The sequence below is a fragment of the Antedon bifida genome, chromosome 3 (assembly GCF_963402885.1).
Source record: "Antedon bifida chromosome 3, ecAntBifi1.1, whole genome shotgun sequence".
In the NCBI taxonomy this organism is placed as follows: domain Eukaryota; kingdom Metazoa; phylum Echinodermata; class Crinoidea; order Comatulida; family Antedonidae; genus Antedon; species Antedon bifida.
Genome location: NC_136228.1, coordinates 30,858,082 through 30,876,519, shown reverse-complemented (window position 1 = coordinate 30,876,519; position 18,438 = coordinate 30,858,082). Strand labels below are relative to the sequence as shown.

At 33.1% G+C, this 18,438-nt stretch overlaps 2 protein-coding genes and 1 long non-coding RNA gene across 4 annotated transcripts; 2 read left to right on the top strand and 1 right to left on the bottom strand.

Moving 5' to 3' along the window:
* Window positions 1-415: 415 nt before the first annotated feature.
* On the top strand, window positions 416-750 carry LOC144837450 (uncharacterized). Its single transcript, XR_013611493.1, has 2 exons — window positions 416-499; window positions 570-750. It is a non-coding gene; the product is annotated as an uncharacterized LOC144837450 (long non-coding RNA).
* Window positions 751-867: 117 nt separating this feature from the next.
* Window positions 868-11,212, bottom strand: LOC144837441 (protein Skeletor, isoforms B/C-like). Of its 2 annotated transcripts, none has more exons than XM_078692550.1 (15): window positions 11,101-11,212; window positions 9,970-10,116; window positions 9,192-9,267; window positions 8,795-8,903; window positions 8,058-8,229; window positions 7,483-7,555; window positions 6,925-7,114; window positions 6,173-6,412; window positions 5,827-5,956; window positions 5,018-5,131; window positions 4,265-4,456; window positions 3,870-4,063; window positions 3,321-3,351; window positions 3,011-3,177; window positions 868-2,538 (listed from the first exon to the last, which is right to left on the bottom strand). In XM_078692550.1, the coding sequence occupies exons 1-15, from the start codon at window positions 11,156-11,158 to the stop codon at window positions 2,275-2,277; spliced, it is 2,157 nt and encodes a 718-aa protein (XP_078548676.1). In that variant the 5' UTR covers window positions 11,159-11,212; the 3' UTR covers window positions 868-2,274. The 2 variants fall into 2 exon arrangements, with proteins under 2 accessions (XP_078548676.1, XP_078548677.1); XM_078692551.1 differs by having other exon boundaries at window positions 868-1,091.
* Window positions 11,213-14,053: 2,841 nt separating this feature from the next.
* On the top strand, window positions 14,054-18,280 carry LOC144838502 (uncharacterized). Its single transcript, XM_078693902.1, has 8 exons — window positions 14,054-14,272; window positions 14,702-14,797; window positions 15,213-15,256; window positions 15,496-15,564; window positions 16,206-16,640; window positions 17,053-17,102; window positions 17,481-17,681; window positions 18,177-18,280. Exons 2-8 carry the CDS (start codon window positions 14,716-14,718, stop codon window positions 18,196-18,198), a joined length of 903 nt encoding a protein of 300 aa, XP_078550028.1. The 5' UTR covers window positions 14,054-14,272; window positions 14,702-14,715; the 3' UTR covers window positions 18,199-18,280.
* Window positions 18,281-18,438: the final 158 nt, after the last annotated feature.

Sequence of the window (18,438 nt, the reverse complement as noted above, 5' to 3'; positions counted from 1 at the left end):
TATTGATTAGGATGCCTGATGTATGCCTCTATTATTAATATCTCCGTGAATAAAATCGAAATGAAATGATTAATATTAATAGCTATATTACCATTGCTATTCATATTATCCATCTAGGGCCTACACGAAAACACGATAGCCATGGTTATAAAACAATATAATCTTTAATTTGTTTGTAAACAACTTCTTGTACGAATTTATTTCATATACAAAACATGACACTCGACTAGTAAAAAATATTTTAGACTTAAAATTTGTTTATATTTTAAAATTCTAAGTAGGCCAACATGAAACATTAATTAACTTATTAATTTATTTCGAAGCATTTAAAACATGACTAGTTCCCACATTAAATACAAAACAAAGACAAATACGTATACATCATTAAATAACTACATACATTCTATAAACCCAAATTAGGTAGTGATCAGAAGAGAATTCATTAAAGACAAAATAACATGTTAATCATTGAAATAACTAGATAAAGAGTATACGGTAAGCATCAATATATTTGAATGCGGCGCTATTTTGTCTCCGGCGTCTCATAATTATAACTAATCAAATATAAGGCATCAATATTATTTGAATGCGGCTCTATTTTATCTTCGGCGACGCATATGTGTTAAAACCACTTTCAGTAGGCCTATTTGGGAATATTGAAAATTAATTTCTAAAATTCCGATTGAATATAGTCATTTCAACAATCGGATTGGTGATGTAGCTCTGTCTACACTATCAAACTTTATGTGACATAATTAAAAATGTGATGTGCTCAAATATGATAGTGATATACTCTACCCAAATATGGTATAGTGGTACGACATCATCATGTTCATATACAGGCACTTGACGCATAAAGTTTGATAGTGTAGACAGAGCTTTAGACTTCGATACTTTAATAATCAAATACATAATTTACTAGGTAATTCGTAACATTCCATAAGATAGCTTTATAACCTGAATATTAATACAATAGTAACCAATATAGATCCCAGTAAAAGGCTGTTCTGATTTATTTTCGCAGATTGTGCACCTGAGGTTATATCGTCAACCACATTTATTTTCCATCCGAGAAAGCGGTGAGTGTAGCACTGAAGTGAAAACAAAAGTATTAAGAAGCATTAATTCGTTGGTACAAATAAGAATAAGGAGCCACACTCTGATCAGGGAGTTGTAAACTCCCTGCTCTGATCAGAGTTTGCTTTGACGACGACAAATAAGTGCATGCATGTGTGGTTAGTAGTAAAAGTCATATCGTTAAAATTTTATTAGGAGTGGAAAGGCCTAATAATTGTGTCCTTATGGTTAGTGAAATACCGTGACCAACCCACGATATCGGTACAATTTTACTATAGTAGGAGTGGTAGGCCTACAATTTTACTATAGGAGTGGTAGGCCTACAATGTTACTAGGAGTGACAGGCCTACAATTTTACTATAGGAGTGGTAAGGCCTAATAATTGTGTCATGTTAAAGAAATACTAATGACCCACAGTATCGATACATTTTAGTATAGGAGTGGTAGGCCTATAATAATTTTGTCCTCGGTGGTTAAGCATAAGTCCATCCTGTTGCATGACGAACCATTATTGTTTTGGGAGATTAAATAATAGATTTAGTTAAAGACGGTAAACAATAGATGAATTAAGTTCTCTACGGTGATCTAACGTGAAAACAGTGTTGTTACTTAGTAGTTTGAATCAGAGAGAATTTATTTCTAACAATCGCTTTATTATGCTAAACAAATTAGGAAAATGTAGCCTGCAAAAATGAAAGTCTGTAAATTGTTAGAGAAACTGTTATAGGTTAGAAAAAGCAGTACAGTTATTACAGCCCTGTTTCAAAACTATAAGCGTCATACTGAAATATAAATCGAATTGCATCGAATTAGTAAAACAAGATGTTATTATTAGATCCCTTCATTGGATGTCACCGCCTGTAGAATATTGTCTAAGAAATGAAATATGTATTATAGAGATAATGGCTATTTTTTCCAAATAAATAAATGAATGAATGTATACTTGAATGAAAGATAAGGATGTACAAGCAAGTAAGTAAGTTTATTGGACACTCATGTATGCTGTAGTACAGTATTTCACATAGAGTGCATTGGTATAGTAGTAAGGCCTATAATGTAGCGAGAGCACAAAAAGTATTCGCAATGTAGTAGAAAAAGAATTAAGTGTTAATAAATCCGTGGATAACAAAACAATAGTTCGACAATTGAGACATCAAGAAACAAAACAACTCAGAAAGTTGTAAATCGGAATTTAAGCTACAAGCAAGCAAGAGGAACAAAGAGAAGCAAGTATAATTGTAGATTATGTAGGCCTATCCTTGAAGAAGAGTTCGATCCATCATTCGTCTCATCCATTTTATCTGTGGTAGTTTTTTCCATTCTTTTCAAATCCGTTATTTCCGGAGATCTTGCAGTAGTCGGGCTGGCTGTAGTCGGGTTGTCGGTGGTTATTCCATTATTAGTGGGCAAAACCTGATCCTGAACTTCAATTTTCCATCCGAGATAACGATGTGTGTAGCACTACAATATTTAAAATTGCCATTACGTGTTTTTAACAATCTGCTTTGGTTCATGTTGAGCAGGTTGTCTTCGCTAATTAACCTTAAATCAGTCTTTTTTTACACTCGTCATTCTCTAAAGCCTTGTCTACACTATCAAACTTTATGTGACAACAAAAAATATATGGACACGATGATGTCATGTCATTACTATATTTGAACATATCACTACCATATTTGGGCACATCACACCTTCTTTGTCAAACTAGTTTGATAGTGTAGACAGAGCTTAAAGCTCAACTAGTTGTTGTGATGTAATACTATTTGTATTGCACATTGCTGATATACTACTTTATATTTAGAAGTGGAGAAAAGATTTTAATTGGTAGAAAAGATTTTAATTGGTAGAAAAGATTTTAATTGGGACAAAAACTAAGCAGGAAATAAATTTTGAAATTAAGAAGCCAGTTTCACTTAAGCCTTTGTAAACCTACCTGATAATAAACCAAGTCTGGAGTATTTTCATCCGGTGTCCATACGAACTCAACCGGTTCTGATGGAGTAACGCATTCTTCAGTCAAAGTCTCGAAATACTCGGCAAAAGTGTCGGAATTATCTGCCTGGTCTTCACCATTACTAACATACGCACACAATGAACCATCTAAAACAAAAAGATAAATAGGCATACAATTATCACTGTCTTTATTACGCAGATTATGAAGAAATTAGCGAAAATTAATATTTCTGTATTTATAATTTGGCAAATGTGTTTTGGATATTAACAATTTGCGATAATATACTTACTGAATGGACCAGCATAAATTTCCAAGTCACCCTAAAAAGAAATGAAAATATTCTATATTTAATCATAATGTAAACTAAAGGCTTGGAAGGACATTCACAGATTCCCCCGCATGCTATAACTCAGAATTTAAACAATACTACACACGGTAGGCCTAGATATGAGAAAATCTGCGTCATTGAAAACTAACGTCCCAACCGAGACTCTTTGCTAGACCTTAAGTTGCTACTATAATCTTTTTCATGAGTTTGAAGACAGGGATTTTCCTTGTTCATGTGGTCTCAGAGCAGTGTTACTTTAAGTAAAAGAAAGACACAGCAACGGTAGCCGACAGAATCATTGGTAAAGACTTTAGCATAAACAGTATAGTTATAGTCTGTATTCATTGTCTTTGGTATGTTAGTCCACTAGTCGACGTTTATATTTTTGTATGAAAATACAGTTTTACAAGCTAAAGTAGTATACGTATGAAACGCCATATGTACCAAAATAGTACTAATATTAAGTCAAAAATCCGTCTGGAACCCAGACTAACAGTATAGTATGATTACCGGGATTTCATCTGAAGACAATGATGCAAGTCCACCAGCAGCGTCGTTCGTGATGTAAACCGGGTGATAATCGGCTGGACGTGCAGGATCGGAGCCACCAAATATTCTAAACGTGTAGTTAAGTCCTCGTTGAACCTTCAGTTCGGGAATGAGTACTCCATTAATGTACAGGGCAATACCCCACCCCGCATTACCTGAAAGAAAATATTTCAATAAGGTTGAACCATTTTGTATGATTAAAATGTAGTGGTATTGGCGTGACGACGACATTATTGATGGCATTGTTGTTCACATAAGAGAACGACGACCGGCGATCAAAGTATCTTCCACTGTGCGCATGCGATGATATTCGTTCGTTAATTCCATCCCCACCCGTACCCGGCCCCGACACTTACCCGTGACGGCAGTATATCCTCTTTCACCACCCGATGGACCAATCTTAACATCAAACGTGGTTGTAGTCGGTGGAAGTTTATTAGCAGCCCATGGTTCCAGTGCTGGTGGCTTGTCTCCTGGTGCTAAAGGCTGACACGTATTTGAAGCACTTCGACCAAAGTTGATCTGCTTACCATTTCCATTGCTGCCACCTGAAATAGTATTGATATTATTAAACTTTCGGATTGGTTCTCACTTGGACGTGACGTAACCACGTAGGCGCAACGCAAGTAAAGTGACCAATTGCAATCCATCGCGTCCTGATTGGTCAATACTTACGGTGCATTACATCATTTCGTTGCGTCCAATGGGAACTAAGTTAGGCTTCTCTCCGATACAACCGTATTGTATTTTAAACCAAACACTATGGGCCTGTAACGCATTGTTCACTATACATTAACACCGGCATTGTAGGGCTACAGTTAGTATTCATCCAGAATCGATGTACAAATTGTACAAATATTACAATTTAACACTAAACATTTCTGCGAACCAGCTTTATGTAAAAACCTTACATTGATGTATTATTCATATTTAAATATTATATAACACCTAAATAAATTCATGTCATTTGATTGGACGAATGTGGGTCACATGGCGTGCAATAGTACGCACTATTAAACGATCGTTGATATATAACCATTCATCATTCACCTCATGCCATTATTTGTACCATTACACTAATAAACATTCATTATTTGTATACTATTTACCTGTTGGTGTCCTCGTTGCATGTTTAACCGCACGGCCATCTGGATTAATCGGGCCAATTGCCCATGATATATAAACACTACTATCCACAGGAATAACAATATCAGTTGCATCGCCTGAATAGTAAAAACAAGACTTTCATTGTTTGCTTCATCTTATAATTACCGAAGTGGCATATTAGGCCTCATATCGGTTTTAATTTATTAGTGATTTGAAGTGGATTGTTTTACGAACGTCCTTGTTAAATGGATTTATTAAAGCTCCACAATAATCCGGGAGAGATAATCAACAACTGCAGTATTGTTATATTTTGTTTCTTTTGACGCACCTTCACAAGTTGAAGTGTGCCATTGATAAAACAAGTGCAGTGCCAATAAATTATTATTATTATATGCACAAATTGAAGTAAGTTCATATTAAGAGATTTTCTTTTCTTACAACCATACGGTAGGCCTACTACTTGGCATGGAGGAATTCAAAAGATTACCTAAAAAGGTTATCAAACCCGACGCGATATGAAACACTGTAGATTTATTATCGTTTCCTTATTTAGTCAGAGCCTACCTCTTTCCCGTTGGTATTTTCCACTCTAATAAACAAGAGATATTTCCGTTTAGTAACCCGAAATAATAATAATAATATCACTGTAAGTAATGTATTGTCATGACGCACCTCATTTTCCCGCTTATTTCGTTATTGCATTAACTTAAATGTACATTGAACTAATAGAAAAAGGGAAAGGGAAAAAAGAAAGAACTTATCGTTAATTTAATTTCAGGTAGGTCGGAATAGTTATGAGAATATCACCTACCTGTATTAAGCTGTCTTGTGTATTTTATAGATGTAATACCGTCTTTTACAGAACCTTCTATATTAGTAACACTATTCAATCCAAGGTTGCTTGACTCTGTATCAGCACAAGCGCCAGTACCACCAGAACACTAAAGAACACAAATGATAATTATCATATCCACTATTAGTATTACTTATACTTTGTTTAATGTTTTCGTGCATATTATTCAAACTTGGTATACAGACTTGTATAATAACCTATAGTCAACAACAAATATAGCGAAATAGTTTCAGTAAATTACAATTACTGGAGGTAAACTATTGTAAGTTCTCTTTAAATAACACTTGTTCAATTGCAAAAGTACCTGTGCGTAAGCGTTTAAATTATAATCCACGGCTCGACCTTGCGTCCCGTCAAACCAAGCAACTGTGACGTCAGAACCGACCATACTTGTCCTCGAATTAGATCCACTTAGACCAAACGCCATATAGGTGTCGGTATCAACCACTCCCTTCAGTTCAATGTCAATTGATTGGCCAGTAACTTGCCAAAATACTTGAAAAGTATCGCTTAATTCTTCACAATTTTCGAGAGATGGTTCTGGCTGAAATATAAATAAATAATAAACAATAATAATTCATCTGAACAGACACGAAATCTGGATGATTCATACACACTGAGCGGTGTATGATGATATCTAAATTGTAGGCCGGCTCGTTTTTTTGGTGTTTTTTGGGGTTTTTTTTGGTAGAAAAAATGTGGCTCCACAATGACGGAACACTATTAATATCGAAAGAAACATAATTAATAAATTGCAGATTATTAAGTAAGTTATTATAAGTTAAGCTGCGGTACTCAAAAGTTACTGATTTACAACTTAATCTGAGTTGTAGTCATTACGATACCAATGTAAATGTTGTAGCCTAATCATTATATTAATCAAACTATAACAATCAAGTCATATGCCCTCCTCATTAAGTGGGTTCAAACCTCTACTCTAGGCCTACTGATTAACTTCAATTTTGTTTGCTTTGTTTGCAAATGTCGTATTGAAAACTTGAGTTGAATCAGTATGACATATACGGTACGGTAAATAAATGTATTATACATTCATACTGTAGGCTGTTGAACTTGTGGAATACCACTTGGTGGAACTGAAAGTGAACCTGGGACATCAACATCTCCGAAGTTCTCCCTGGCGATTTCACACCACAGGCCGATGTGACCAATATCAAAAACTGTCAGTACACCGTCAAATTTTATTGTTATATCTTCACCGTTGTATCTTCTAAGTACCGTGGTTTTACTGAGAAGTAGAATTTACATTATAAATAAAATGTATATGCCTATTTATTTATAAGCCTACACACTAGAGGTCAAAGAAAAAGAAGATTCATATTATAGGTTAAATGCGATAATAATCGCCAAAGAATAAGTCTAGGCCTAAATAGGCCTACATTCCTAAACGGCTATCGGGAATCATTATCAAACAGAGGGATAGCTACAGGAGGAACACATTCTTTTGTATTGTTGTCGATGGAACACGCAAGAGTCTGAGCACACCATATTCTGTAGTCGGCCTATCTTTCTGGTACATTCCGTTAAATTCCGTATTATAGTAAACAAGCAAGTGAGTAACATACTATACTATGGAAATGTGTACATGCAATTTACCTTCCATTCTCATCTGGGACACGATACCCTGATGTACCTGGTGTTGTTCCTTCACCAACCCAGAAATATGCGGCTAACAAAAAATAAACACAAATTAGTAGGCCTACGTCGTTTTATTTTTACACTGTTTGTAATGCACTGCTATTTTTTATTCTGTAATTTTCACATTATTATTACTACAAAATAAAGGTTTTACACATGTGCCGTATGAGCTTTTACTTGTAAAAAACAAGTTGTTTTTTTTATAATTTCAAGTTTTAGCAATGTTCAGCAGGGAGTGGCATCGGGTTTGATGTTGATTTTAAAACATGCTTTTAAATATATCTGATTTAATGTCATGTCAATGATAACAACAATTAAAATTGTTGTATAAGAATTGTATTGTTCTTAATGCAGATCATGACATCGTCAGATTTGTGAAAATATTAATTTCATCTAACATAATGATCATCCTATGCCAATAGCTCTATATAGCCTCTAAATGGATTTGCTTCATATTTTATAAGCCGTATTGTAGTTATAAATTATACGTAAAGTGTGGGCATATGGGATTATAGTTAAGTATTAATTCTAACCTGGTCCGAACCCGTCGTAATCTAGATTGACAAACTTGACGGTCTGCGAATCCATAATTATGACGTCATCGGCACGTACGCTATGAACTCGTGGATTGAAACCAAGAACGCCGAGAGAAAACGGAGCCGGCGGTTGAAAGTTTGACGATATAGTGATTTGTCCAAAGTTTGCCTATACAAAGTAAAATAACACATAGTATACCTACTTCTGAAAGTGATTTGTTGTAGTATTAACACAATAAAACACCAATTAATTTTAAGTAACGTTCTTTTTCTTCGAGAAATATACGTATATTTTAGTAGATCTACTTAAAAAAGAACGTAATATTATAAAATAATGAATAAAAAAAAAGTAATAAAATTATCTGGAACCAACTGAATTTCAAGAAAATATAATAGGCGGAAACAATATCCATCTCTACACTGTATATTCATAGTCCTCTCATTATTTAAACATCCTGGATCCGCCAGGAGTATGGAGTCAAGCATGTGCACAGTAGTATTTATTGCTAGTTCTTTGCTATATAAACTTTCTCCGTCAAAAACGGAGACTTTCTCACCATTTTCACACTATGGGCAAGGGTTTTATGCATTTTACGTTCAAATTGAAGTTCTGTTGGTTTCACGAAACGGAAGACGCCGTCGAGGTGTGTGACTTTCGAATGATAAGGTTTCACTGGCCTCGTGCAAGTACAAATGCTCAAACATATTATATTTTACTAGCGAAGTGATCTCACCGTAAATCGACGACACCAAATAGAAATCCAGTTATAATCTGTTATCACACGACCCGCTGGCAATCTGAGTATGATGTTGGCGTTTGTGTATGCATCCAACGGATTCTCACTTTTAAAAGAGAATAAAAACATCGATATATTACAAAATTATATTTTGATATATAGTGTGCGGTACATCACACCGTAAGTGATTCGACCAATCACAAGGGATGACATATTCACTGTCGCTTGTCATTGATCAACTCGCTTGCGTTGCGTCTACGTTCTTGCGTTGCTATAGTGGGAACCAAGCTTTATTTCTGAAAAGAACTGTTTATCGCTGTTTGAATCAATATAAACACGTTAGGATGGAATAAAAATTACCACAGTCTAGGGCTATAGGTAAGTCTTAACATACCTTCCGTTTTCATCGGGAATTATTTCTCCACTCGAAGATGGATTAGATCCAGTTACCCCAGCCCAAAAAAATGCATCTATAAATGAAGGAACATACAATTATCCAGTGGAACGGTAATAGAATGAGTTTCTGTTCAGTTAAAAATGGCATAGGCCTAGGTCAATTAATAGAAAGAAATCCATATTGAACACAATTTTTGTATCTACATGGATATAGCTATTAGACAAAACACAAAAATTAAAAATAGTTTCGATGTCCGGACATCGAAACTATTTTAAGTTAATAACTATCTAAAAATAATTCTCATGTTTTTATAACATTGGTTAAATACAGTAAAATCTAAAATGATGATTTATGATGGTATTTTATCCCCCAACGTTTCAGAATAACGTTCAAATAGTACAAAATTCATGCGACTCCATTGATGGAAATGACGCAAAAAATATGTCATTGTTGAAACATATAGGATACTTCAGTTTCGGAAGCACCATTTATTGACACAATGTCAAGGGCCTTTGAAGTTCTATAAAAGGTAATTAGGGAAATACAAAACTGCTTAATAATCTGGTATAATATTATAATACGGTTTGAAGGGCAAATTTGTTTGCTGGTTTAAATTGTTAAAAACAGTTTTTTAGAATTAGTTTTGTTGGTTTCTGTCATCAAAAGTACCGTATTAAACACTGTATTAAATACTGTGATTGGAGCATTTAATAGAAGAGGGTGACATTTTCACTTATTATTATTAAAATAATGCGGCATAGAACATAATACACACCTGGTGCAGCTCCATCATAGTTAAATCCACGTACCCATAGTGTTTTGCTATCAATGGCATGGACACTACCAGAAACGCCATGAGCAAAAGTAGTAAAATCTCCTATTTTCTTGCCAAAATAATTGGCAAATTCCTGTGCATGAATAACTTGGAAGGAAAAAATAAATACAGTATTATTTTAAGCAAATTATACAGTTTAATAAACTAAAATGTATATATTTATAAATCAATAAACGTATAAATAACATAACATTTTGCTTAATGAAAAAGTGTCGCAAAGTAGCGGGAAAATAACGCCCGCAGCCTATATGCATTTATAAGGAAATAGCAAACAAAAGCCGCTGTTCAAATAAAGTTTCTTTACACACAATCTCTATTATTTCTCAGAAATAATCTACCCATGTGGCCGTGTCATTCAGTATCGTTCCCGTGACGTATGTATCAATATAATTACTAAAGGTGCACTGCTTTTGTCAAATGAGGAACCTTTGTTAATGTATTCCAACCAACCCGGCATCCAAAACCACTGATCATAACTGGGCCCTCTGGGAGACCTATCTTGTGACTGAAGAGGGTCGCCCAATAAATTCATCTTCTTTCCTTCTTTAGTTCAACATTATAAAAACACGTCTTTTACTTATCATCTAGCACACTGAAGCTGTCTACACTATCAAACTAGTGGTGTGATAGTGATATAAATATGGCAGTGATATGACATCATCATGTCCATATATGGGCACTTTTTTTGTCACATTAAGTTTCAAAGTGTAGACAGAGCTTTCATTACATCAGGGAAGAGTGAAATTACAATAGGCCTACTTCTCTGATTACATAAACACAATTATTGGCCTAAATAATATGACTGATGTCTTTGAGTATCAGGAATACCATGGGAATACGACTGTACTTTATCTTACTGACAGCTTATGGAAAGTAAGAGTGCATAGAATGGTTAAAAACTATTTCCGGAATATCTCAGAAGAGAAACTGTCTGACCGCCTGAAGAATACGACCATGTTTGAATTTTATTCTGATCGATACAGATATACACTCAACCAATTGTATTTTATATACCCTTATACATAGCCTAAGTAGGCTCTACGTGTTTACGATGAACAATACAAAACCTACCTGTAAACAAACTCGATACTATGACAATCACCAAATTAAATTTCTCCATTTTGTACATATCTGTCGTACGAACAACACCAGTCTGTAACACTTGTAACAATAGTAGCCACTATTATAGTCATGCATACGTCATGCATCAATTGTTTAAATACCTGTTATCTGATTCGTCGGTAAAACAAAACAAATCCAACGTGACTAAGCAAAACAAAATACAGAAAAGATACGCCTACCGGAACAATATGGTAATTTATTGTCAATAAACAAGAAAATAAATATAATATTTGTTTACCATCGTATACCAGTTATATAAGACTAAATATTTCTTACAAAAAACCGCTCGACCTTTTTTGACGTAACACTTTTGAACTATTGTCCTTTCCTCATTAGATGAATGCTTTTTTCATTGATCATTGATATTCTATTTAATAATTTAAGAAATAATGATTTAGGCCTATTATGAAATATTTTTGTTTAAAAATCAGTAGTAAACATTTTGTGTAACGTAAAGATAGTCTGATATTAGCAAAAAAAAAGTGAAAAAGTCCTCTTGAATTAACTGCCTAAGGATAAAAAAATGTAATTTCAACAATTAATGGCTGTTTTTCATTAAGCTCGTAGTTTTGGTATCAGTCAAATTATGATCAACATAAATAGACAATTTTGAGAAAAAAACATTTTGAGTAGGCCAATGATCAACATTGCATTTAACAACTGATCATTTTCTTATTTCACAATTTAATAAGATTATTAACTTTAAAATAAGGGTAAATGAATTCCATTTCAAGTCTCACTCGCAAACTAGTTTGAAAACAAGTTTGATGTGCCCAAATATGGTATTGATATGACATTGTTGTATGGGCAGGGAAATACAGTACCCTCTTAATTCAATTTCAATTCAATAAAACTTTATTATCCTAAACTCCGGGGAAATTCATTTGGTGTCATAAACAAGCAAAAGTACAACAATAAAAATCTAATAAAATCAGGTTCATATTGCACAGCATTATCTATTGTAGGATCAACTGCAGTAGAAATAAATGATTTATTATAGCGCTCAGTGTTTATTTTTCTCATGATCAATAATCTGCAGGAGGACCAACATTTGAGAGTATTTGGAACGAGAATGAGTTTTTATATCATTCATGATATTTCTAATATTATTTAAAATAAAGTCGTTTTTTAAACAATCCAGTGGTGTGACTTGATTGCCTATAATCGTTCTGGCTTGGTTAGTGATTCTATTTTCTTATCACTTTCTCTTAGAATTGTCATGACATAGGCCTAATAGAATACTTTGCACAATGGATTTATAATAAAGAATTGATTTTATCATCAACTTTTTTTTTTATCTTTTGTGGTTAACCACCACCTTTATTCATTCAATGTTACATAAAAAACAATTGCAGAACTCATATTATATGTTTACATTATTTTCTGCATATTTTTTGTTATAATGTTATCTATTGCATATTTAATAAAAAGTTGTTTACTTATGAAACGTTTGTTATCATAATTTGTGTGTCTTTCAGTTTATATATTTGTATATACATATAATATCAATACATTCACACGCATATATAGAAATACGTCATACTATATATCAAATATATATATATACATACACACACTTGCACTGATGAAGGGCTAGTGTTGCCCGAAAGCTCTGTTAACTTTTATGGCTGTTTTACTTCTCGTTTTGATTTAGCTTTTCGCTTTTATTTTGTATCTCCATTGAGATCCAGCCACTGATACCCACAGCATTGTCATTTTTTCAGTAATTTGCCTTTGGATTTATATACATACACACATAATATATACCCATACAATATATACACATAAGCATAAAATTAACATTAAAACCAAGAACGATAAAAAATATACACATATATAATACATTAGACCTATATAATTATACGGGCATAAAAAAACCTATAAAATATCATCAACTTTAAAACTTCAGCCTTATATTTAACACGGAAATCAATTACCATCTCTTTAGTCTTATTAATATTAAAATCTAAGTAATGTACATGAATTAATATTGATTTGGTATTACTATAATTACTATCTTCAAAACTGCAATATAAAAGGACACACACTATACAAAGTTCAATTTTCATTTAAAAACTTTACAGGTTTTATCTATTTTCTTGTTAATCTCAGATTTCCAAAATTTGCTAAAATAGCCTAATTGGATGTTTAAATTTATTATTTTCAATTAAAGATGATTTTTCCCCCTCGAAAAAAATAAATTTTTAAACAATTTTTGTTGTCACATTATAATAGTTATCCATTTTGAAAAACAAAACATCAAAAACAAAATTATTTACCTTAAACAAACTGTGATTAAAGCAAAAAATAGATGGGACAGCAAATGGATTTTTGGTTAAATATGACCATTTACTTTGTAATTTTATAAATTAATGAAACATTTTTTTTTTTCGGGTTTTTTTCTACGAAAGTGATTAACTTAAAACTACAAAATAACCTATTCAAAGTCTGATTTAATTAATCTTTATTTTTCATGTTTTGTAGGGACAACATCTTTAAATAGTTTTCTTTAGATTTTTTTTAGTTTAAACTTTGTAAATATAGTGTAATGTTTAGTACGTTAGTCTAGAGATTCGGGTTGGGATAGATTACTCACGAACACGACAATATTCACACGGAGTTTAGTAGATTATGCTATACTAATAACCACAATAACAATATTGGTGCATAATTGTATTAGGTCATGGAAAGCCTAATAAAAAATAATCAGGTTAAAGTATTGGTACGGCCAGACTGCTTTTTAAAAAAACCACAAACACATTTGTATAGAAAGTAACAACAACAATTATAGGCTTATTGCATGATTTGCATTTATTTAGTTCGTTGACGAAAATGCGTTAAACGCAATAAAAGATTTATGCGTTATAACGTCTTCTTGGTTTTCCCCAGGTCATAGGTTATTTTAATAATATAGGCGCGAGATTGTTGTTGGAGGTGAAAGATTGACTTTTGCTAGGCCTAGAAAATGTATCAGAACAAAGTTATTTAAAATCATATTGGCATTTTTGTGTCAAATACACGTCATCTACGATTTCAGCATAGGTGAACATTATTTTAGAGGGTTGGGATCGGGAATTCGATCACACTCGTGTGAGTGAGAGGCACGGCAACAACAGGAGAGGTAGGCCTGCGTGCAGCAGCACGAGAAAGCCTCTTCACATTGTCATTGTTATGCTAGGCTAGGCCTAGGCTAGTTATGAATTCTCAATGAATAATAATTACTACAGACAGTACTTCCTTCTTTTCGCAATGTGGTAACTGTCAAAGGCGCTACATTCTACGGGTTAGGCTACAGTACTACAAGCTTAGCTACTATTAGAAATAAGCTAGGCCTGGCTAAATAAGCCTTATTATAAGGCAACCAAAAAAAAAAATAATATAATCATTCATAAAAATTGGACCTGGCTGACAGGCATTTACATTTACAGTTATTTTGAAAAGAGTTCCAAACTTCTCATCCTCACAGCCTCTGATGATGTCCCAAATGCTTACTGTACAATATGATTAAATTGTTTATGTTTGAATACGTTACTGTATGTTATATTTTTAGATTGCCTAAAAAATATGAATTCAGCAGAACCACAGCCTTCTAAGTCGAGGAATGAACGTGTAATGCGAAGGGAACATGTACGCAAGGAAGAAGAAAGTAAACTTGTTTAAATCATTGATATAATATTAATAAAAGTTTTACTGAACTTGTTAATTTTACATAAAATTGAAGAAAAGTTTCATTACGATGATGGAGGCTTTCAGAAATTGCCTAAAAAATTACTTCAATATCTAATTAATTGCAATAAGTAAAGGAAAGCCAGAATTACAAAAATTATTTCATTTTAAGTCATTATTTTGGCGCACCTTTATCATCAAAGTGTGCCACTGTTGTAAAAGTGAAGTTTCCAATAAATTATTATTATTATTAAATTACAAACACAATTATACCATGATAAACAATAGATAGAAACAAGTGGCAACGATTTGCCGGCAATATAAAAAGGAAAAATATGTATATTAATAGGTCTTCATTTTTATACTGACTTGTTTTATATTAATAATTCTTTCAGGAGAGGTTGAGGACATTTCTAAAGAAGAGGAAGATCAGATTAAGGTATGATATTGCATTAAATTATTACTAATAAAAAATGATGTTTGGTATATATACATGTACATTTTGTATTTAGACAAATTACAATTATTCAAATTTATTTTAATTGTTTTTGAATATCCTGTGCCATTAACTAACAACTTGTATTTGAATGTACACCTTGATGACTAGTGAAAACAAGTTTGTTTTGGCTATTATTAAACTGTATTGTTTATCATCTGTATTGCTTTGCTGTTTTTCAGCAAGCCATTGCGCTGAGTATGTTAGATAAAAATGGACTGGTCGAGGACGAAGTCTCACCAACGTCCCTAGTAAGTACAATTTGTGTGGCGTACTTAAACTACAGTGCTTAGATGTGATTTGATTATGTTCCATGACTTTCATTTTTTCTTGTTTGTAAGTTTATCCCATAATCTTTTAATGCATTGTTTTTTTTGACATCACATTTTTTGTCTATCATTGCATTAACCGCAAGGTGGATTATTCCACAGTAAACAAATTGTGCTCAATTGATCGGGCTTTAATGATGTAAATATTTGCCGTAATTTGATTCAGGGGATTAGAAGTATACTTGTGTCCCCATAATAGAGGTTCTACTATATTTATTTAATTAAGGCATATTAAAGAATCAACACAATTTACAGAGAAAAAAAAGTTGTTAAGTTATAAAGCTAATTGATATAAATGATTGAGCCAGTAGACAGATATCTTATTTTTTTATTTAATTTTTATTTAATTTGGATTTATATAGCGCTTTTCCAAGTGACCAAAGCGCTGTGCAATTGATAATACTATATACTCAACAATACTTACAAAAACAAATGTAGAAAATGTAGTTTAATTCAGGGGATAGCCCTATTAAATGTACATTTTGTTGGTTCCAAAGTGTCCCCATAATAGAGGTTCTATTTAAGTTATAAAGCTAATTAGTGTAAATCATTGATCTATTTAGCCAATAGACGGAGATCACACACAAAAGAACACCATCAATTCCTCATCCAGTCATTCAGGTCAACAATTGTCCGATGATGAGAATGACAATAAAAATTCGCAAGTTTTAGATGGATTAGTTGATAACGCAGATAAATTTGAAAACGTTGATAAGCACGAGCAAGGTAGCATTGAATTGGACGAAAAAGATGACAATAACGACCAATCAAAGGATGACTTTACATTTCCTTATTCGGTTGGATCACACAGCTCACCCAAGCAACAAGAAGTTAGTGACAATGAAGGGAATGGTGACAATGTCGAGGATGGGGACAACAATAGACATTGTGACAACAATGAGGATGATGGCAACAGTGATAATAGTGACAAAACTGATATGGATTATGAGTGTGGTAGAAGTTCTCCACTATTTGAATCTGAACCGGATATTTGTTTGGTATATTATCTATTTCTGTCACTTTGTACATTACATACAAAATAAGAATCTAATAAGTATATGTTATTTAACATAGTTTGTATACTACTCAGGCATATACCTACACGACCTTCAACAAAATATTATGGAAAACGCGCCTTTTCCTGGTCTTTGGAATGCCCTTCAAAACTCAGGAATGCTGAATCACACCACATTCAAACAACTCCTCAAATCCCACCTTTTCAATTTGCACTTTCAACATTAATTAATTTTTGTGCTTTTTACATTTTCTGTTGATTGTTCAGTGCTTAGAGCATTTTGCGCTGTATAAATTGAACATTATTATTAACTACTTTCGTATCTTTAAAATCAAATTCATTTTTGTGAAATAGTTCAAACAAACAATATGAATGACTTCTTTTTGTTAATTTAGGTTGAAGATGAAGATATGACCCAGATTTCTCACCAATCGAGTGTTCATAGGTAAATTATGGTTATTATTAGGTAAATCAGCTGACTGGCAAGAAAGTTAATATCATCTTTGACATGAGTACATACTACTACTATAATGCACGGTCCTCAAACAATATTCACTAAAGGTTTTTAAACAACACACTGCATTGACCCTTTGCACTCTTACACCGATCCTGTCATGGAGTGACAATCAGCATTTTCTACCCTCAAATTGTCACTATGCTATTTGAATAATATTGATTTATAATGAAAATGTCGTGCACTGCTGTGGTGGGACTATTGAATTCCAAGTAACTTCATATACAGTACATTTATGAGAATGCTGTCAAATAAATTTTGAAAGTTAAAATTGATTGTTTTTTAAAGTGATAGTAAATTTCTTCACAGTGAAATGGACATCTTCGCTGTACGGAAGGACAAACTAAGTTTAAAGAAACGTAAAAGGGAGCCAGTTGAAACAGAACAACCCAGGAAAACACCAAAACTTGAAACTAGTGTTCATAATGAAGAGGAGGAGAAGGAGGAGGAATCATCTGAGATTTTTCCATCTTCAGAACCATACATACCTTTAAATTGTGTGGATAAAAGGTAAAAAAACTACGCATTTTGATGTAGTTTTAATTTTGTTATCTTGTGTCTTCTGCCCCATGGTTCCATTTCCAGTTAGTTTCACTTAGCTATAAAATCATGCCACTATTTGGGTAGTTTTAAATTTATAAGTGGTCAGATGTTTCGGCCTACTCTGACGTAATTTTGTACTTTATACTAGGTACATTGAGAAGTAATTCTCAGGTGGGGCTCGAACCCATGACCTCCAGATCACTGGCGTTCATACCTCTAGACCACCAAGCTTGCGCTGATGGCTAGGGGTTAGATTCGAGCCCGAGTAAGCAGCGGGTACTGTACCAACAGACTATAGCTAGACCTCGGACATAAGCCTATGGGAATATTACAGTTTCCTCACTGGGTCTTGGCTGACTTAATTTACCTTTTATTATTTATTTAAAGAAATCAAGAATATAAAATATATTGTAACAGAATTGTTGTTTTTCTTTTCATATTTTTCTTCAACATCATCAATAGACCGGTAAGTCTGTTATTTTGAATTGTATACTGTTTAAAAAGAAATATAGTTTGGCATAGGATTTCTATATTATAATAGCACTAACCCAAAATTGGTTACTCTATCTCCTAAACTGCACGATACTCTTGCTGATCAATTACTTTGTGATGGCTGATAATTTATGGCCAATTTTGTCAAGTGACAGGATTGGTGGATAGGTATGGCTAGTATTATGTAATTGTGTATAATTTTATGATGATTGAATATTTATTTCTTTTGTTT